A 19,981-nucleotide genomic window follows, 5' to 3' on the forward strand; every position below is an offset into this window, starting at 1 on the left:
CTGGTGCAGAAGCATTTGGAGTCTCTCGGAACTTTGGTGCCAGTGGTGCCCTCTGGACCAGCCATAGTCCTGTGGGAGTGGGTGGCCACTTGCCATCGGGGTGGTTTTCAGGGCCAGCCTCACTCCCTGGCACTGGCTGAGTCACGGCCAGGTGGGATGGGGTGGGCGGCTGTGCCGAGCCCACACCGGGCACCCACCCACCCACACCGGGCACCCACCGAGCCCAGCCGCCCCCAGCATCCCGAGCACACTCAGCTGGTCCCAGAGTGGGTGGGACAAGGACGAGCTGAGGCCTTCCTGGCACTGGGAAGAGGCAGAGGGGCTTTGGTGAGTGGGAGGGGAAAAAATCACCCGATGTTGTGTTGGGGGTGGCAGCCCCAGTACCCAGTGTCCCTTCCCTCCTGTGTCTGGGAGAGGGTGGAACAGGGAGAAAAACGAGGATTGGGATGGGATGGGATGGGATGGGATGGGATGGGATGGGATGGGATGGAACTGAGAATGAGATAGGAAAGAAGACAAGGACAGTGATGGACTGGGGATGACATTGGGATAGGGATGGGTTAGGGGCATGAGAAAGGAGTGTGTGCCTGCCCAGCCCTGCTGTGCCAACCTTGGGAAGACCCGGAATCCCCAGCTCAGCTGGGACACCAAGCACAGCAGTCCCATGTCCCAGCACCCTCCGTGCCCAGGTGACACCCCCAGCAGCCCCACTGGGCACATCCGGGAGGAGGGCTGAGCTCTGTCATGGTCACCCAAACCCACCACCTGCCCTGTGCCTCCTGCCGCTTGTCCCGCTTTCCACAGATTTCCAACGTGGCTGTAAAAGGGAAAAACCCAAAGGCGAATAGAGACCCAAAGCCCCAGGGAGCAGCCCTGAGCTCGGGGCTGTGGCAGCGCTGGTCCAAGCCCGGCAGAGGAGCAGGGTGGCACCGGTCCCCTGACATCCCCTCCCGATCGGGGCGGCGCCGCTGCCGCCGCCCCAATTAGCAGGGGAGATTACAGACCTTTCCCAAGGGGAGATTACCCTGCTCGGATCCTGCCACTTGGTCCGGCTTCTCGGCTGATTTGTCTGGGGCTGCAGCTAATCCCCTCCCGGGCAGACACCAGATTGAGCCGCGATTCCCGAGCGGCGCCTGCCAAAAGCCCCCTGTGCTCCTGACCTCCTTCCCGGCCCCGCGGCGGCAGCGGCTCCGCTCGCCCGCCTAATCCCGGGGCAGCCGGGGGAACGGGGCTCCTGCCCCGGGGATCTCGGGCACAGCCCGCAGCGCCGCCGTGCCGCGGCTCGGCGGGGACAGGGACGGGACAGGGGCAGGGACAGGGACTGGGGCTGGGGCTGGGGCAGGGTCAGGGGCAGGGACGGGACAGGGGCTGGGGCTGGGGCAGGACAGGGGCTGGGACAGGGGCTGGACAGGGACTGGGGCTGGGTCAGGGGCTGGGGCAGGGGCTGGGGCTGGGGCTGGGTCAGGGGCAGGGGCTGGGGCAGGGGCTGGGGCTGGGGCTGGGTCAGGGGCAGGGCAGGGGCTGGGGCAGGGGCTGGGGCTGGGGCTGGGGCAAGGGCAGGAGCTGGGACGGGGCTGGACAGGGACTGGGGCTGGGACAGGGACTGGACAGGGACTGGGGCAGGGACTCGCTCGTGCCACGCGGCCGCCGGTCCCGCGGGACCCCCGGGCTGCGGGCGGGGGGCGCCGGCGCGGGCAGCCAGCCGGTGAAAATCCGCATCCCCGTTATGCAACGGCGCTGATTTATTCATGCCTGAACCGGGCACTGGCCTAGAAATTAGCCCGGGCGATACCGGGGAGGGGCCGGGAAGATGCCGGGAGCTCCGGGGAGCGGCGGGATCAGGGCCGGGCACACCCCGCGGACCGTGGGTGGGTGCCCGTGCCCACCCCACAGCGGCGATGCTCGGGGCTCGGGGTCCCACAGCGGAGCCACAGGGCCGGGCACAGGCACAGGACGCCCTGGCCGGGCAGCGGGAGGGCCGAGCCCCCTTCTCCCACGGCAGATTCCCGGAGCCGCGGGCTCGGGGTGGCCCACGGTGGGAAGCGGCGCTCAGGAAACTCCTCGGTCAAAAACAACAGCGGAACAAGCGCCGTGCCCGGCCTTTCCCGCACACTGGGATGAGCTCTCCTGCCTGGCACAGCGCGGAGAGGGGAACAGAGACCCGCACAGCCGCGGCTCCGCTGTGCAGGGCCCAGCCACCCTCTGTGTCCCCGCCCCGGCACAGGGACCAGCAGGACGGATGGGAACCACCAGGGACTCTGCTGAGAAAACATCTGCCGGCCCCTGCTCCGAGCCCCGGCCCGGGGGAGGGACCAGAGCGGCTGCACACCCCGGCCGAGAGGAAACATGCCACCAGCCCAGCCCAGGCATTTCCCGGCCCTGCTAGTGGGTGTTGAGGAATCTGCAGGTAGCAGAGGCTGTGGGATCACATCCTGCCATGGCTCTACTTCCCTGCATCCTACAGGATGTTTCAGCTTAGAACGGGAAGCAAGGCATAGATTAGGGTGCTGGGGACCCTCAGAGCAAAGGGAGGGTCTTGGGCTGCAGGAATGGGGTTGGGAAGGTGGGAGTGGACACAGATCTCGTGGAAGAGCCACTCGTGCCCTGACACTGACATGCACAAGTATAGAAACAGCGGTAGAAACCAGCAGAGATTTATTATCAGAACAAGACTCCCAACCATCTAAAGGCCACCAAGTGTCCCAGCACGGCCAGGGCATTGGGCCCAGGCTGTGAGAAGAAGGGAGGAGGGAGGGGAGGGCCCGAGGCCGGCGCCAGCCCCGCTCCCTGCCCGCAGGACGCTCACTCGGCGGCCAGCTGCCGCTGCCGCTGCAGCAGCGATTCCAGCAGGCTGGCTCTCTGCACGGCCGCCTGCACGGAGCACAGGGCACAGCGAGCTCGCAGTGCCCGCCCAGCCGCAGCCAGGGCAGGGCCAGGAGCCCTCACTCACCTCGTACTGCCTCCGCAGGCTGCTCATGCTCTCCTCCTTCCTCAGCACCGCCGCCTTCACCCTGGACATGGACATGAGGGGCTGAGCACCCCAGAATCAAACACGGGGCTGGGCCCTGCCCCAGGGGGGGAGCTCAGCCCTTCTCCCCAGCCACAGCTGGGCTCCAGGTGCCATCACACACTGGCAGCAGCTTTATTCCAATGGGGGGTGCTGTGTAGTGTCAACTGATTTGTCTACAGGAAGAAAGGTACATTAGCTTCCTAAGGTTTAATTATCATAGCATTCTGGGGATGTCCCAGCTGCCCTCAGCTTCTGTGGCTGTGCCCTGACCCTGGGCCCTGCCCCTCTGGAGAAGATCACATGGCTGCAGTCACAGGTATCATGTGTGAGCCACAGAGAGCCCCCAGGAGGTGACAGTGATCCTGGCCAGGGCTCCTGCCAGGGAGGAACGCAGACAGATCTGTGCTCCACTGGCCTCTCCTGGCACTCATGTCATCCATGCAGGCAGAGGAGCAGCCCTGGGGACACGATGGCACAGAGCAGGCCAGCAGTGACAAGGGACAGAAGATTCAGGGTGGCTGAGCAGCAGTCAGTTCAGACAAGACTCCTCTGCCTGGTTTGCCTGGACAGGGCTGGAAGCCATTCCCAAGGATGCAGCGCTGAGCTCCTGCACCCTGCCTAGGCTCCTCACCTCCTGTGAACCTCCTCCAGCTCCTGGTCCTTCTCCCGCACCAGCCTGTCCAGCTCCAGGTGCTGCCGGGCCCTCAGCTCCGTCATCTCTGCCTTCAGCCGCGCGTTCTCCTCCTCCATCCCCACCAGCCTGTCTGCAAACTCCTGCCACATCACCTCAGTCAGGTCTCCATGCCCCTGGGACAGCCGGTCCCACACACCCAGGCATGGGCCAGGCTCACCTTCCGGATCTCCTCCAGCTCCTGCTCCTTGTGCTTCAGCAGGCCCTGCAGCCGGATGCTGTCCCCCTCCAGCTCGGCCAGCCGCCCCTTCAGCTCATTGCAGCGCTCCTGCAGCTTCCGCTCCGACCGCTCCAGCTCCTGCAGCTCCACCTCGTACTTGTCTCGGATCCTCTTGATCCTGTGGGCAGGAAGGACAGGCTGCCTGGCTCATCCCACTGCAGCCTGGCTCACCCCAGCCCCACTCCTGCTGCAGGAGGGGTCAGGGCGCAGCAGCAAGGGCAGCGCTGCCCCACAAGAGATCCGGGGCTGTTTCCTCGGGTGAGAGGTGAACTTTGTCCCTGTGAGCTGCTCCTTCCTGCACTAACACTACTCCAGCACTCACTGGAGAGATGTCCGGGGGACAGGGAAAACAGGCCAGCCTCTGGAGCTCTGGAAGACCTCCCTCCTCCCTTTCCTCCTCACCTGTTCTCTGCTGCCCTCTCACACTCCTCCTTGGCCAAGGACGTGTCGGCCTCCAGGCGCTGGATCACCAGCTCAATCTCTTTGTCCCTCTCCTTCCTCATCTCCTCCCGCAGCTCCCGCTCCCGAGAGAGCAGCCAGGCTTCCTGGAATGGAGACAGCAGACATGGCCTCAAATTCCTCTTAGAGCCCATGGGTGGCACCTTTGGAAGACAGCTATTACCTCCTTCTTCACATAGTTGGCCTCCCAGGCCTGCTTCTCCAGCTCCAGCTGGTCCTTCAGCACCTTCAGTTCTGCCTGTGAGGAGAAGGGAAAACAACAGCTCAGTTCTGGGACCCTCCTGTGCTGGCTGGGGGCAGCTGCCCCTGTGGGGTCCAAGGCTTGGTGGTGCCAGCACCCAAAGGGCTGAAGGTGAGGGGAAATCAGACCTGGTGCCGCCTCTCCTGCTCCTCCTTCTCCTTGGCATACTCGTCCCGCAGCGCCTGGGTGAGGGCCGAGCTGTTGGCCTCCAGCTGCCGCCGCAGCTCCTCTGCCTCTGCTCGCTGCCTGCACAGACACAGCTCCCAGCATCCACACCAGCCTCTCTTCCCACAGAAATCTGGCCCAGGGAGCCCAGCCCCACAGCTCCAGGCTGCCCCCAGCCCCAGGCCCCCAGCCTGCCCACCTGGCTGCTTGCTGGCTCAGCCGCTCCTTCTCCTCGGCCACCTCGGCATAGAGCCGGCGCCGCTGCAGCTCCAGCGCCTGCTCCTCCTGCTCCAGCTGCTGCTCACACCTGTGGGGCACAGACACTCCAGGGATGTGCCTTCAAGCACTCGGCCTCTTCTCCACACTGCCCTTCGCCATGCCAGAGGATGCTCCCAGCTCAGCAGCATCGCCCACCTGAGGCCGGTGGAGAGATAGGGGCTGCTCCCCATGGAGCTGCAAATACCGGGATCCCAGCAGCAGACTGGTGCTGGACAGCACCCCAGATCTGGAGCCCCAAGGCAGCGCCGAGCCCGGGGTGACGCACCTCTGCCGGGCCCGCTCCCGCTCCCGCTGGCTCTGCTCCTCCTTCTCCCGCTCCAGCAGTCCCCGCAGCTCCTGCGCCTGCCGCCCGTAGTGCAGCGCCGCCCGCTCGTCCGACCGCAGCAGCTCGGCCTCGTGCAGCAGCTTCAGCTGCCGGATGTCCTCGCGGTGCTTGGCCATGAGCTTCTGGATCTCCGGCTCCAGCCCTGGGACAGCGGGAAGGACGGGCACGGCTCGGCCTGGAACCCACCCGGTGCCCTCGGCCGGCTCAACGTGGGGATGAGCACAGAGGGGTTTCTTTTGCCCTTTGGCATCTGCTCCACCAGAAACAGGGAGCAAACACTGCCCACAGCAAGGAGCTCTTCCTAATCTCTCCTGGACCACCTTGGCATTGCCCTGGCTCCAGCTGCTGCTGAGAAACCTGCCCGTACCTTTCACCGTGATTTCTTTGATCTTTTTGGTTTTCTCCTCAATCCACTTCTCCCGACGGATTTTCTCAGTTGCACTCATGAGTTCCTTCAGTTTCTTAATCTCCTGTTTGGAAGCAAATGGGAAAACCTCAGAAAAGCTGGGAGAGAAAAGCCCTGGGAGCCAGGCTGTTGGGAAGGAAGCTGTGTAGCTGCACATGGATACATGCACAGCCCTGGCTAGGTGTGTTCTTCCAGCCCAGAGAAGTGGCCACACACTCTCCCAGTGCCTTCTCCATCCCCTTGGGAAAGTGCTCACTGCCAAGACATGAGAGCACCGATGGAGAGGGAAGGGGAACTGGGGGCTGCCAAGGGTCTCTGCATGCAGGGCAGCCCATCTGTCCCTGTGTGATGGTGCTTTCCTCTCCAGCCTTCTCTCTCCCTGCCATGGTAAACCCTCTGGCAGGGGGTGGAGCAGGGCCAGAGCAGGTCAGGGCACGAGAGCAGAGGGCAAGGCACAAAAGAGCAAAGACCACATTTACCTCACAAAAGGGGCCCAAAGTGCGCCAGACCTGGGGAGAGAGAAAGGAGGGGATGGAGAGAGAAGGGGAATGGTGGGCAAGAGGAAAATCCACACAGGTGTGTCTGTGGAAGCCACAGGCAGGGCAGGAGTCCATGGGGGCAAAGGGAGACAGTACAAGGGATGAGGACAGGGACAAGCTGGAGGACTGGTCAGGAACCTGTGTGCTTGGACCCTGCTCCAGAGACCAAGAGACCCCCATGGTCTGGCCAGGCATGAGCTCAGCTCCAAGGCCAAGGACAAGCAGGGACTGGGACAGCAGAGCTTGGATGAGCCCAGTGGTGCTGCCCTCCTGCCAGGCCTGGCACAGGGCGAGCTGAGCTGTCCCCATCGGCAGGACAAGCAAATTCCTCCATGGTATTTGGTTTGTGCCAGCACTGCACCCTGGGCACCCTCAGCCTGGGAGAGCTCTGCCTTCAGTAGCACCATGGAATCACAGAATGGTTTGGGTTGGAAGGGACCTTAGAGTTCATCCAGTTCCACCCCCTGCCATGGGCAGGGACACCTTCCACTATCCCAGGTTGCTCCAAGCCCCATCCAACCTGGCCTTGGACACTTCCAAGGATGGGGCAGCCACAGCTTCCCTGGGCAACCTGTGCCAGGTGTGTGGGAAGGGTCTCTCCAAGCAGAGCCTGGGAGCTTACACTGTCCCTTGGTCAGTGCCATGCTCCTGGCCCTGGGCAGCAAAGGACAGGAGCCTTTTGGGGAGCCAGGACAAAGCTCTGTGGTGACAGGGACTTTCTATGCACAGGGAAGAGCTCCTGGGAGTGTCCAGGTCCCACCAAGGTGGCAGAGACTGCACTGCTCCGGGCAGAGGCCCCATTTGAGCAAAATCAGCAAGCACATGCCCCACCCCATCTTCCCTGTCCCCTCACCAGCTCGTGCTGCTCCTGCATCTGGGTGATCTTCTGGCCATACTTGTGGTCCACTTGCTTCAGCTCTGCCACCACGGCCTCACACTTCTCACTCAGCACCTTCTTGTCATCGAGGAGCTGGGCAGAGCAAGGAGCTGGCATCAGGCAGGTGCAGGCACTTCAGCCTCTCCCTTCAGGAGTTGGGATGAGGGATTACCTGGTCAATGAAGGCCAGGTGCCTCTGGATAGCTGCCTCATACTGCTCCCTCTGCAGCCTGAGCTGCTGGCCAAGCTCCTGCTCAGTCTGTTTGATGTGTCGGTCGGTCAGTTCCCGCTGCTGAGTCTGTGGGGTCAAACAGCCACGACATGGAAATCACCATCAGGCCAGGAAAACGAGGGACAGAGCTAAAGCAAAGTCCTGGTGCTCACATCTCCCACCCCTGTCAGCAGGAACACCCAGCCCCCAGGACAGAGGAGAAGGGAGCTCAGCCCAGGTCCCAGCTAGATGATCTTTAAGGTCCCCTCCAACCCACACAATTCCACGATTCTGTAAAATCAAGGGATAGTCCTGATCATGTGCTTCATAGTCCCAAGTACCACGTGTAAGGCTGACACACCAGAGCAGTCTGCAGCAGGCTGATGGCTCTCTTCTTCTCCTCCACTTCCAGCTTCAGCCTCATCATGGAGTTTGTCACCTCTGTAGCAACCGCTGACACCTGCTCCACGTGAGCCAGCTCCTCTTCCAAAAGGAAGCTCTGCCACAGCAGAAAAAACATGATGAAAAGGAGATGGAACTACCTGGAATGAGGGCAGGGAGATGGGGGACGATTCCCACACCACAGATGGACTCACCTCCCGCTGCGTGGCTGAGGCAGCTGACCTGGGCCTCTCCTGCTCCGACTTCTCCATCTCATCCAGGAAACTGATGATGCTTTGGAGCTTGGCCTCCGAGAGCAGAGCCCCGTCCTCTGGGACCCCTGGAGAGTGGTTCAGCTTCCCAAACCTCTCCAAGTTATCAGCAGTCAGGGAGTTGGAGCTGGGCTCCTGCTGGGAATTCACCATGGTGAATAAGCACCCAGGGAAAGGCTCAGGAGAAGAGGTGCTGGCTTGTCTCCATCACTGCAGCCCAGTAACCAGCCTGATCCTCTGGGCTAAACCCTGTCCACCAGCCTTTGCATGGGCTGCTGCTCCTTGCAAACATCCAAGCCCTCAATGCACCAAACAATTCCTCTACCACCTCCACACTCCTCCATCTCCTCCTCCACACTCCTCCATCGCGCACTCCAAGCCCCTCCACCACCTTCCCTGGCAGTGCCCGGCTGTTTCTCACCAGGCAGCCATCACTGTGCAAGGATGGACACAGCAGTCTCATTCCCCAGCTCACCCTGTCCATCCAGGCATATCTGTCCTTCTTGAGGAGTTTGGGCGGGGGCAGCAGCTCCGGCTCCTCCTCCAGCAGCCGGAGCGTGTCCAGCAGCTCGTTGAGCGTGACCTTGGATGGAGCCCTGCTGCCAGCAGCCACTGCTGTCTCCAGGTCCTCGTTACCCGTCTCCCTGGAGCTCACATCCTAAGGGAGATGAGAGAAAGAGAGTTTTCTGGGTCTCCCCAGAAGCCAGGAAAGGCTCTGATGTCGCCCTGGCAGAGCAGCTGCTGCCAAGGCCTCCAGGAGGCACAGCCAGACCCACCTGCAGTTTGTCCTCTGCCCCGGGGTCCTGCAAGGGGACAGAGCCAAGAACTCCCAGGCTGCTTCCTTCCAGCTCCGAGGCTGCCGAGGGGGAATTGGCCTCTACAGGAACCAGACTGCTCTCAGGCGCTCGCCCCAGCCCCTGGGAAGCAGCTCCTCAGAGCAAACCCCTCACTCCCAAAGCTCTGGGGACACGCCACAGGGACTCACCGGTGTTGTTGGCTTTGGTGAGGCTGCCGGCCGGGCTGGCATTCCTGGCTGAGGCAGGTTTGGCACCAGGCTTCTTCTTGGGCACCCTCCTGCTCTCCTTCACCAGCACCTGCTCTTCTGCCGAGCGCTTCGTCTCCAAGGCTTTTTGGGCCCTTTTCTGCTGCAGCTCCTGCAGGGACAGAGGAGCCATCGATGTCCTGAAGCTTTGGAAAGGCACAAGCCTGTGTTTGCAAGGCTGTGGCAGTGTTTTTGCATCCTCCAGCTGCTCACTGATGTGTCTCGTCCAATGTTTCCAATTAGGGCAAAGAAAATTTGGGGTTTAAAACATCCCCAGCTTTACTGCCAATTCCTGCAGCCTCTGCCAACCCCATCTGCACCACCAGCTGCAAGAGCAGGGTGACAATGACGTGTTGCTTCCTGCCAAGGGACATGGAGTGGTACTCGGCCCACTCCAGTAGGACCCTGCTCCTGAAGAGGGTTCCATTCCCAGAGCACACACATCCTTGGCCATTCCACAGAGCTTGGAGTCTCCCCATCTCAACGTGGTCACCATTTTCCTGAGAACTACAAAGAAACCAGCACTGTCTTCACAAGCTCAGAATGAGCTGCCAAGGCTTGGCAGGAGCACAGCAGGAAACTGCTCCGTGGCACCTCCATCTCCAGAGGGAGCACTCAATTTCCAAGGCTGGCTCTGACCCTGCCCCATGCCAAGACTCTGGAGATGCAGAGAGGCCTCTTGCTGCCTTGCAGGATGCTGCCAACAAATGGTGTCACACAGGCCTGGCCCTGGCCCTACCTGGATGGCAGCGTGCCGGGCCAGGCGCGCCTTCTCCTCTCGGATCTTCCGTCGCTCCTCGTCCTTCCTCTCCTGCAAATCCAGGATATTCCCCTCCTCCATCCGCTGCTGCCTTTCCTTCCAGAGAGGAGGGTCAAAAATGTTACTGAGAGCTCTACAGCACCCAGCACTGAACAGTGTGAGGGGCACCCACACCTGGGCACCCCATATCCAGGCTTTCCATCCTCTCCTCTGTGCAGGTGAGGAGCTCTCAGCACAGCTCCACTTTGGAGCAGCTCATTTTCTTCAGATTCTCAATGCAATTTTTATTATTATTATTACTATTATTATTATTATTATTATATCATCATCTGGGTCTGCAACCACCAAGGAGACAAGGCTTAAAAATAGACTCACACGCAAAAGCAACAGAGCTTTTCATTACTGGGATAAATAATTGAACACAAGGAAACACAAATAGCTGCGAAACCTCATCACTCTAACAAGCCATCTCATCAGGGATTCATTAGGATGAGCCGACATGGGGCATCCCTTCTCTGGCCACCAGTGTGGCAGTTCAGGGAGACTTGTGCTGCTACTACCAGGGTCTGACTGCGAATGGGCAGGGGGCTGGGGGAACTGGAGCCGTGTGGTGCTGAGCCTTTGGGCCTCAGCTCCTGCTGGAACCCAGCCAGGCTAATCCCTGGACACAGCCAGCACAGCTCAGGGAACTGGACCCCCTCCAGTTCTCTGGACCATGCAGGGGCTGGTTGGATGTGAAGCCAGAGCCCCCTCAACTCTCACAACCTAGGTCTGGGGACTAAAGGGACCCCAGCTGGGTGGCCAGTGGGACATGGGTGTCGGGTGGTCTGGGCTACAGAGCAGGGGACAGGACCAACCTCTCTCTTGGCAGCCATCAGGCGCCCCAGAGCTGCGGCCGCTGTCCTGTGCCGCTGCGAGTGCCGCCGGTACCAGCGCTGGATGGTGACAGCGGCCTGGTTCACCTGCTGGATGAACCTGTGGGGACAGGGAGGGAGGGTCAGCACAGCCCCAGGAGCAGCAGATGGCTTCCCCACAGCACCAAGACCTGCAGGGACACTAAAAGTGGCCTTTCCCCAGTGTGAGATTTACAGAAGAACAACCTCCCCTGGAGCTCCTCACACCTCCTGGCACTGTCCTTCTGCTCCTTCCCTCACCTCTCGGCCTCCTCCTCGGTCACCTCTGTCCTCCGGGGAACGCTGCTGCTGCTGCTGTTGTTGTTGTGGGTCATGATGTTGTTGCTGGAGAAATTCTTCTGAGACTTCACGAGGCTGCTGCTGCCTTCCCCATCCTCGTTTGAGGCCGCTTTGACAACATTGCTGGGACAGAAGATGAAGCCACTCAGCCCTGTCCTGCACCACACATGACCCTGGGGCCAGCCCAGCTGCAGAGCCAGGACACCCCCACACTCACTTGAGGGAACTGGGAGCCTGGTTGGAGCTCTTGGGAGCAGGGCCCTTCTCAGCAGTGGAGTAGTTGTTGTGCACCATGGTGGTGACGCAGTTGCCCATTGCGCCCTTGTTGCTCCTTGTGTGGGGAGACCAGGAGTGTCAGAAACAGCTTCCCCCCTCCAGGTGTTTTCTCCATGCAGTTGCACCCACTCTCCCTGTCAGGACCCTCTGTCCTACCTGTTGTTGGCAGTGAAGTTGGCAGCCAGGAGCACTGTGGCTTCCTTCCTCCTCATGCCCGTGGGCGGCTCGAGGCCGTGGGAGCCAGAGGGGCCTGGGAACACTCGGGGCTGGTCATCCTGCCATGGAGTCAGCAGGGATAAGGACACCAAACCCACCTCCTCAAACTCCACCAGGAACACAGAGCCGCCCACTGCCAGAGCCTGCCATCCTCACCAAGATATTCCAAGTGGTTTTCTTTTCAGGGGAGGCTTTGCTCAGAGCTGCCAGTTTCTTCCTTCCTACTGGATTGCCCTCAAAGAAGGCCAGGAAGTCTGTCTGCTCCGAGCTTCATCCAGACCCAGGGAAGGCAGAGAGGAGAGAACAGAGGTTCTGGAATAACTCACAGCCACAGAACAGATTCTGACTACATAGGGCATTTGGAAACTTCAGTGTGACAGAGGAGAAAGAGGCTGGAGAATTGTTACATGGCCACAAAATCCACCAATGATTCATTTTTACACAGAGCTTTGGGTTCCAGGGTGGTGTGGGGTGATAGGGACAGGCACAGACCAATGGGAAAATGGAAAATCCCAACTCAGAGGGCACTGGGAACAGAGAACTTTGTCTCCTCACACAGCCCAGGTATGGCCTGGAGAGTCCATGAGGGCTGTTGGAATCCAATGGTCTTTTGTCACCGCCACAGAAATATACTCCATTTCCCCAAACAGAAATTCTTCCCTGTGATGGTGAAGAGGCCTTGGCACAGATTGCCCACAGAATCTGGGCAATACTCTGACAGAGAAGTGTCCCAGGCCAGACTGGATGGGGCTTGGAGCAACCTGGTCTCATGCAAAGTGATTCTGCATGGGACTTTAAGGCTGGGCTCTTGTGTGATCCTATGGAACCCTAAACAAGGGACCTCCTCTTCAAAAAAATAATCCAAGTGCCAGACCTTGGCTTTTCAGGGCCAGGTTTAACTCCTGAAGTGCATGACAGAGCTCAGGGTATTTTGGAAAGGCTCCTGTTCCCCCCGGGACCAGGGAGGCTGGACACACGGGTGGGGTGTCCCCCAGTGCACCCACAGGACAGATGGACACACGGAGCTGTACCTGTGTGAGCTGTTCACCCGCTGGTTCACCTGGGTGGTGCTGTTGGACCTGCGCAGGTTGTTCATGGCCCGGGATCCCGCATCTTCCTGTGGAGAGCAGGGATAAATCCAGCAGCCCCGTTCAGGAGGAGCACAGGCAGGCTCCCCCACCCTCTCAGCCAGTGGGACACGGAGTTCCCACTACGCCAGGACTGCCAAGTTCTCCTTGAGGCAGTGGGCAATGACACCTCGCTCGAGCGCTGCTGAGCCAGCAGGAACACGTTCCTTAGCACAAGCTCCCGGGAACAAGGGCGTGGGAATGCTGCCAAGGGATTACTCAGCACGCAGCACAGGCTGTCTGCTGCTGGATCCTGACTGAGCCCAGCAAGCACCTGGGGCTTGCTGCCTCTGTGGAACCCCCACTCAGGAGCCCCCGGTGCGGTGGGAACAGGGGGTGCTCCATGAGGGGCAGGCTGGGCCTGACCGCCCAGCAGGAGACACCAGGAAATCGGGAGTTTCCAGATGGAAACTGGTGCAGGGAGGTGAAGGGCGAGGAAGGGAAAAGAGGGAATCCTGATGCCTGCTCTTCTGCACCCAGCAGAGAGCCACGAGCAGCGATAACCAAGGGCGCTGCCACAACAAAGCTGGGCTGGTGCTGGGGGAACCACGGCGAGAGGGACGGGGCCGTGCCTGGAGCCATCCCACATGGCAGGCATAGCACAGGGGCTCACCGAGGCAAGAGGGGACAGGGCTGTGCCTGGAGCCATCCCACACAGCAGGCACAGGACAGGGAAGGACAGGGGCTCACCGGGGCGTTCCGCTTGGCTTTGCCGTCGGCAGCCACGGACACGGAGCGCGCCATGAACTTGGCAGGAGAGGCGCTGCCGGGGCGCCGCGACACCGGCGCCGGGAGCCCCGTCAGGATCAGGTCTGCCGCGTCGGGGCTCTGGACAGAGCAGCAGCTCCGCGTGCTCTTCATGCTGGAGCAGCAGGAAGGAGCCCTGGAAGAACAGTAGGGAGAGGGAAGGCATGGAGCAGCCAGCCTGGAACCAGGCGCTCCGCAAACACTGTCTCTCAGAGCTGGAACTGCTGCCCAACAGCACAAAACACCTTCCTCCGAATTCCCACATAGGAAACAACCCAAGCACAGCCCTGGAGAGGCTCCAGGAGAGCTCCTCACTGCTTTCACCCAACCCTACGGCTGTCCATGTGCTGCTGTCACATTTCTGGGCCAGGATTCCAGCAGAGGACTAAAGGGAGGGAAAAGCCCTGCTCCCTATCCCAGGCTGCTTCACTGGACACAGCCCATGGCTGCCACAGGATCACACAGACCCAGAACGGCTCCATCTGTGCAGGCTGGAGGTTCAGCTCACCCCACATCCCACATGGGGCTGGGATGCTGAAGAACCACCTGAGCAGCTCCCAAGGGATGCTCCCCCTGCCAAGAGTTCCTTCAGAAGGGTCTGTGCCCTCTCAGGGGTCACAGGAAGAGCTGGGCCCCCCTCCCAGCTCAGGGCAGCACATTCCCACCTTTTCCCCTCTGCATCCTCCCAGCCCCAGTGCTGATCCAGGAAAAGACCAGATTACTTTATCTCTAAATTTATTACCCATACCGTCCCTAAACACTCTCCCCTGGCAGCCCTGGCTTCCCCTCTGTTGTAGTTTGACACAGAAAAAGTGTCAAACCATGACACCTTCTCAGGACTCTACCACAGCCCTTGGCAATGCCGCGGGCTCCACAGCCTGAGGAAACAAACGGCTCTCATGGAAACCGCTGGGCTCACGGCAGGAAAACAGGCTCAGGAGCCCAGGCCAGCACAGCCCCCCGAGCCCCCAGCCCCCCAAACACCTGAAGTTCAGACTCCCCAGCTCTGAAGCCCCAGGCCCCCATAGCCCCAAGCCCCCCAGCCCCCTTCTGACCCAGAGGCAAGCCCTGGCCTGAAACTCCCAAATCCCTGAGCCCCTCAGGATCACCCAGCTCCCACACCTTCCTCTAAGCTCCCAAAACCCAGTCCCCTCAAATTCCCGCACTCCCGAGGCGCAGGACCCCAGCCACAGCTCCAAGCCCAAGCTCCCAGTTCCTAGATGCCCCCAGGACCTCCCAGGACACCCATCCCCAGGTCCCGAGTCCCCCAAGTCCCAGACCCCCACCAAGAGCCACAGGGCACCCAACCCCAGCCCTCCATGGCCCCCGAGCCCCCCCTGACCCCAGCCCATATCCCCAGGCCCTCATGACCCAGACCCCTCCAGGACCCCCAGCTCGCAATCCCCGCAGAGCCCCAGCCCAGACCCCAAACACTCCAAGCCCCGCCAGACCCCAACCCCTCATGATCTCGGTAATGGGCCCCACGCACCCACAGGCGGGTGAGACCCCCGCGGCCCGGGGGTGATGCCGAGAGCGGGGCCCGGGCCCGGGCCCTGTCCCCGCGGCCCTGGAACCCCCTGCGCCCCCCGGACCCCCTCAGCCGCCATTAAACGCCCCCATCCCCTCACCTCCGGCCACAGCCATTGGGCGGGGCTGCCGGCCAGCGGCCAATGGGAACGGAGGAGGGGCGGGCCAAGAGACGCGATTGGCCGAGGCGGAGGAAAGGGGTGGGATTGAGGAGGGATGAAGAAGGAATGCGTGGGTCGCGGCGGGGGCGGGGCTTAGCAGGAGCCAACCAATGGGACGAGAGTATTGAGATGGGAGCGGCTTTAGGGCGGGAAAAGAGGCGGGGCTTGACCCACGTGGGCGGGGCCTTCACGGGTTTTTGGGGGGAAAATGGGGATTTTGGGGGAAAATGGGGATTTTGGTGACCTGAGAAGGGGACTGGGGCTACTGGGGAGCTATGAGTGAGGGGAGACGTGAGGAAGATGGGGGCGTCATAGCTCTATGGGGGGGTGGGTTGAAGAGGGGGTACTATGGGGCGGGGGTGCACATGGGATTATTTAGGGCCATGGGAAAGAGTGGAGCTATTAGGGGGTTCTGGGGCAGGGGCCGAGCTGTGAGGAAGAGGGGGAACCATGGGGCTACTAGAGGGACTGTAGCATGGAGGAGAGCAGTGCAGCAGGGGGAAAGCTGTGGGGCTGTTGGGGGCCCATGGGGCTATAGGAAAATGTGGGGCTGCGGGCCAGGAGGTGCCATGGACCAGCAGGCGCCATGGGCCAGGCTCCGTCAGCGGCGCAGAAGAAGTCACACGTTCCCAGACCCGAGTGGGGGTTTATTGGTGGGTCCCGACCCCATGGGGACGGTGTCTGCTCCCACCCCACCCCCACAGAGCCCAGCCTGCAGCTGGGGGCCACCCAAGAGCACCCATGGCCATGCTGGGGTCCCAAAGCACCCCCAGTGCAGTCCCAGCGCGTCCCATGCCCCTGTCCAGCTTGGAGGAGCGAGGGGCCGTGCTCCTCTGCCTGCCCTGGAACACCACGGACTGCAAGAGGGACATTGTCACCTGCTGGAAGCCCTGGCCCTTGTGGCCATTTCAGACCGTGTCCCCCGAGGCACCAGGACAGCGCAGGCCCCGCAGGGAGGGGGGCAGAGCCCCCGCAGCCCCCGGGGCCCGACAGCAGCTACATGTTGAGGAAGGGGAAGGCTGATGGCTGCAGGGTGCCCTCCGTGTCCGTGTCTCTGTCCTGGGATGGCGTCTGTGGCTCGGCTGGCGGCGAGTGCGGCCGGAGCACCGCGCCAGGACGGGCTACCAGCTCCATGCCGGCGAACAGCGACAGGCCGGGGGCCGCCGTGTCCCCTGCCAGCCTGCTCCCCCCGTGCTGCTTGCAGGGACAGGCCGGCACCGCGGCCCCGGGCTGCCCGGGGGGCTCCGATGCCACCCCCGGCTCCTCGGCGGGGGCTGCGGGCGCCGGGGCCGGGCTCAGGGGGGTCAGGAAGCTCTCGCTGGCCACGGCCGGGATGTCCATGAGCAGGTCCGTGGCCGAGCCCGCCGAGGGGGCCGAGGGCGGCCGTGGGGCCTTCGGGGAGGGCTGGGCCCGGCACAGGGCCTCGAACTGCCGCAGCATCTGGGACAGGGGGTGGGCACAGTGAGAGCGGCATCGGCAAAGGGGCTTGGCCCTGGTAGCTTTGCCCAGGCACAGGGAGCGTCCCCAGGGTCCCCTCCCAGGGCTCAGAGGGAGCATCACCCCGCCCTGGGGAAGGCAGCCAAACCACCCCTCTGGCACAAACAGAGAGCCATTCCCAAGGGCTGTGTGTTCCCAAGGGCTGGCAAACCTGCGCCTTGTGTCCCCCAAGGGACTGCGCTCAGGCATGTCCCCAGAGTCACCTTTGTCGCTCGGTTGGCCACAGGCCCAGGGCTGCCTTGGCTGAGGTGCTGCAGGCGCTGCCGGGTCACGGCAAAGATCTGCTCTGGGGAGAGCAGGTCGGAGCAGCCGAGGGCAGAGATGGCACACATGGACCTCTGTGGGAAAGGGGAGCTGAGCCTGGCAGGCCCCCAAACGCCCCCCAGCCCTCCCAGGGGAGCCCCTGTGCTCACCATGCGGACGCTGTCACTGGGATCCTCCAGAGCCCGGCCCAGCAGCTCCAGCACCACCTCACAGTTGAGGAGCCCACACCTGCACAGGGGTGGGGGTCACAGTCACCTGCAGCACCTTCCCATCCCCACAGTCCAGGCCCAGGCAGCCAGGGAAAGGCTCAGGTTGCCCCAGAAGCCCTCAGAGCCCCAGGAAGCATCCCTCTCTGACACTTACTCCTTGAGGAAGTGCTGAGCTTCCTCCCTGGTGAGGAAGACCCTGGCCCCACGCATCAGTCCCGACACCAGGCTCAGCTCCCTCCGGCAGTCACCCGGGCTGTCAGCGTCCACCCTGCTGGACACAGCCCATGGGGACAGGAGCCACCTGCTTACTGCTCCTGGGGTCCCTCCCTGCACAGCCCCTGGCAGACAGGGACCCCCACCCTGAGCAGCTCTGCCCACCTGCAGCCGGCAGGACGAACGCCCCGGGTGGAACCCAGCCAGCAGTGCTGGGGCACTCTGGATCCATGGTGTGGCAAATGAGGGCGGCACACCCGGGACAGTCCCAGGGCAGGGGAGCCCCCGGGCCCCTCTCACCTGTCGGCGCCGTGGCTCAGCTCTCGGCTGGCCCCGGAGCTGCCAGATTTGCTGCCTGAGTCCGAGGCGCGGCTCCGCTCGTGGCCCTGCGAGGATTCCCGGGAGCTGTGCCCGCTGTCTGCCTCCTCCCAGCCTCCCCCGGCCAGCCCCGGCTGGTGGCTCACTGCAGGGACAGCGCTGCTGAGCTGGGGTCCCCACAGCCCCCAGGACGGCTGGGGACCCCCCAGACTCCCCCGGCTGCTCCGGCAGGACCCACCTCGGGACGCGCGCGGCGCGGGAGGAGTCGGGGGCGGCACGGCCGGGCTGCTGGCAGGGGACGGAGCTCGGACGGGCTCGTAGGTGTCCTCGGGGAGGTCCCCACGGAAACGCCGGGGCCCCCCCGGCGCCGGGAGCACGGCCTGGGCCACGGCCTCGGCCGCCCGCTGGAGGCTGCTCAGCAGGGCCTCTCCTGTGGACGCTGCGAGAGGCTGGGATGTTGGGAGAACCCCAAGGGATCACCCCAACTCCGAGCTCCAGGCTGGGAAAGGGGGGTGAGGGAACTCTGGGAGGTCAGAGCACGAGGCACAGAGTGACTCCATGGCCCTGCCCCAGCTCCCAGCAGGAAAAGACCCGGTGAGGGTCCAGCCAGGACTCACCGGAGCTGCTCTTGTCACTGCTGAAGCCAAATCCCTGCATGGAGCCACAGGGGCTGGGGCTGGAGCCCATCCCTGGGGAGGCACAGGGAATGTCAGGAGGGGCAGAGGCACTCAGGGTTCCCCTTTCCTGCTGTGTCCCTGCCCCCCTGGCGAGGGTCTGGCCCGGGGGGGCTGTGCTCACCGGCGGGGGCCGGGGGCCGGGCGGGCAATGCCAGGGGCTGCGGCAGCGGCGCATCCGAGAACAGAATGCTGGCCAGGTCCTGTGGGATTGAGAGACACAGAGACAGACAGGAGTGGTGGCAGTGCTGGGAACCCCAGAGTCCCCAGAGCAAGGGGCTGGAGGCTGCCCTGTCCCTCCAGCACCCACCTGTGCGGCCGCCCGCACCTTCTGGTTCAAGCTGTTGCCGTGGAGGGGGTCTGGGGGTCCGGAGAACACTGCAGACACACAGAGGGGAGGGTGGGGGACACTCCCAGGCGGGGTAGGACCCTGCTCCTGGCACAGCCCCGGCAGCAGGGGGTCTTCAGCCCCCCATGGGGCTGTTGCTGCTCTGCCGTGTCCCCCCAGCCATTACCCGCAGCCTCCCGGATGAAGCTGGCGTTCCTCTTCAGCTGCAGGACAAACTGGGGGGAGCCCTGAGAGCAGGTGTGCAGCAAGATCTTCAGCACCTGGCTCGGGGGACAAGGACAAGTCACAGCTGCCCTCCCTGGGGCAGGGGGGCTCCATCCCATCACCCCCCAGTGCTCCCAGCACGGACCCACCTTCAACTTGACGTGGCAGGAGCTGCTCTGCAGCCGTGTGAGGAGATGCTCCAGCAGGCACTGGCTGCTCCCGGGGGACTCGTGGGAGATCTCTAGGGACGGGTTAGGGATCCAGCCGGGCCCGGAGAGCAGCAGCAGCCCCCGAGTGCCAGGAATTCGGCCCCTCTACAGGGTCCCAGCCAGGGCCCACAGTCCCACGGCTGCCCCCAACAGGCCCCGCAGGCCTCCAAAGCCCACCAGGGCCTGGAGCAGCCCCGGGGAGCTCCCCCTGTCCCGGGATCCCCTCCCTGTCCCGGGATCCCCTCCCTGTCCCGGGAATCCCCCTGCCCCGTGCCCCCGGCTCCCTGAAGGATACTGGCGATCTCCTCAAACAGGTACCCAGGGCACGGGGTGTCGTCGTCGGCCGTGCCCCGCAGCAACACCGGCAGCTGGAGGAGGAGGGGGCGCCGTGAGAGGGGCGGACCCGCCCCGGCCCCCGGTGCTGGGGACTGGACCGAGGCCCCGGGGCAGGCCCGGCCCGGCCGGGGCTGTGCGAGGCCGCTGCAGAAGCGAGTGGAGGGGGGGGTGTGTGTGTGTGTGTGTGTGTGTGCAGCGATGACGCCGCCGGTAAGCAGTGACGTCAGGCCCCGGCAGTCCCCCCCCCACCCCCCAAAAGCCCCGGTCCGTACCCGGCTCAAGAAACTCAGCCGGTCCCGCAGCGGCACCGCCATGACACTGCCGGCACCGGCCCTGCCCGGTCCCTCGGCGGCGTCAGGGAACCGCCCTCCGGAAGTTGTTTTCCACCAATGAGAGCGCGAAGCTCTGCTGCTCAACCAATCACCGGAGAGAGAAGGCGGGACTCTAGGCGGAAGCGCCCCATGAAGTTGACGCCTGAAGGAGGCGGGAAGTAAACAACCGACATTTCCACCAATCAAAGCCGCCCGCGCTGAATACTCAATCAGAAGGGGCGTGGTTTGGCGTGGTCCCGCCCAATAGGAGC

The 19,981-nt window shown here is 63.0% G+C and overlaps 2 protein-coding genes across 11 annotated transcripts; both read right to left on the bottom strand.

Moving 5' to 3' along the window:
• Positions 1-2,637: 2,637 nt before the first annotated feature.
• On the bottom strand, positions 2,638-15,103 carry CEP131 (centrosomal protein 131). 7 transcript variants are annotated; one of them, XM_085556611.1, is made up of 27 exons: positions 15,066-15,103; positions 13,381-13,573; positions 12,595-12,680; positions 11,720-11,831; positions 11,504-11,622; positions 11,289-11,402; positions 11,033-11,194; positions 10,736-10,853; positions 9,858-9,974; positions 9,062-9,230; positions 8,853-8,953; positions 8,552-8,734; positions 8,020-8,211; positions 7,785-7,922; positions 7,385-7,510; positions 7,189-7,305; positions 6,276-6,305; positions 5,758-5,860; positions 5,331-5,532; positions 4,986-5,093; positions 4,750-4,867; positions 4,544-4,618; positions 4,324-4,466; positions 3,862-4,039; positions 3,642-3,784; positions 2,951-3,011; positions 2,638-2,871 (listed from the first exon to the last, which is right to left on the bottom strand). In XM_085556611.1, the coding sequence occupies exons 2-27, from the start codon at positions 13,549-13,551 to the stop codon at positions 2,803-2,805; spliced, it is 3,255 nt and encodes a 1,084-aa protein (XP_085412737.1). In that variant the 5' UTR covers positions 13,552-13,573; positions 15,066-15,103; the 3' UTR covers positions 2,638-2,802. The 7 variants fall into 7 exon arrangements, with proteins under 7 accessions (XP_085412737.1, XP_085412738.1, XP_085412736.1 ...); XM_085556612.1 differs by having other exon boundaries at positions 14,927-15,073; XM_085556610.1 differs by having other exon boundaries at positions 8,020-8,214; positions 14,927-15,072.
• Positions 15,104-15,751: 648 nt separating this feature from the next.
• Positions 15,752-19,979, bottom strand: TEPSIN (TEPSIN adaptor related protein complex 4 accessory protein). Of its 4 annotated transcripts, none has more exons than XM_085556619.1 (13): positions 19,671-19,979; positions 19,358-19,430; positions 19,003-19,094; positions 18,816-18,909; positions 18,611-18,678; positions 18,425-18,503; positions 18,244-18,315; positions 17,865-18,065; positions 17,609-17,771; positions 17,250-17,363; positions 17,036-17,114; positions 16,826-16,960; positions 15,752-16,565 (listed from the first exon to the last, which is right to left on the bottom strand). In XM_085556619.1, the coding sequence occupies exons 1-13, from the start codon at positions 19,710-19,712 to the stop codon at positions 16,122-16,124; spliced, it is 1,656 nt and encodes a 551-aa protein (XP_085412745.1). In that variant the 5' UTR covers positions 19,713-19,979; the 3' UTR covers positions 15,752-16,121. The 4 variants fall into 4 exon arrangements, with proteins under 4 accessions (XP_085412745.1, XP_021389869.3, XP_085412744.1 ...); XM_021534194.4 differs by having other exon boundaries at positions 17,250-17,366; XM_085556618.1 differs by having other exon boundaries at positions 17,250-17,771; positions 17,865-18,075; positions 18,629-18,678.
• Positions 19,980-19,981: the final 2 nt, after the last annotated feature.

This window comes from Lonchura striata, chromosome 18 (genome assembly GCF_050655825.1).
Source record: "Lonchura striata isolate lonStrDom1 chromosome 18, ASM5065582v1, whole genome shotgun sequence".
NCBI classification, from domain to species: Eukaryota; Metazoa; Chordata; class Aves; order Passeriformes; family Estrildidae; genus Lonchura; species Lonchura striata.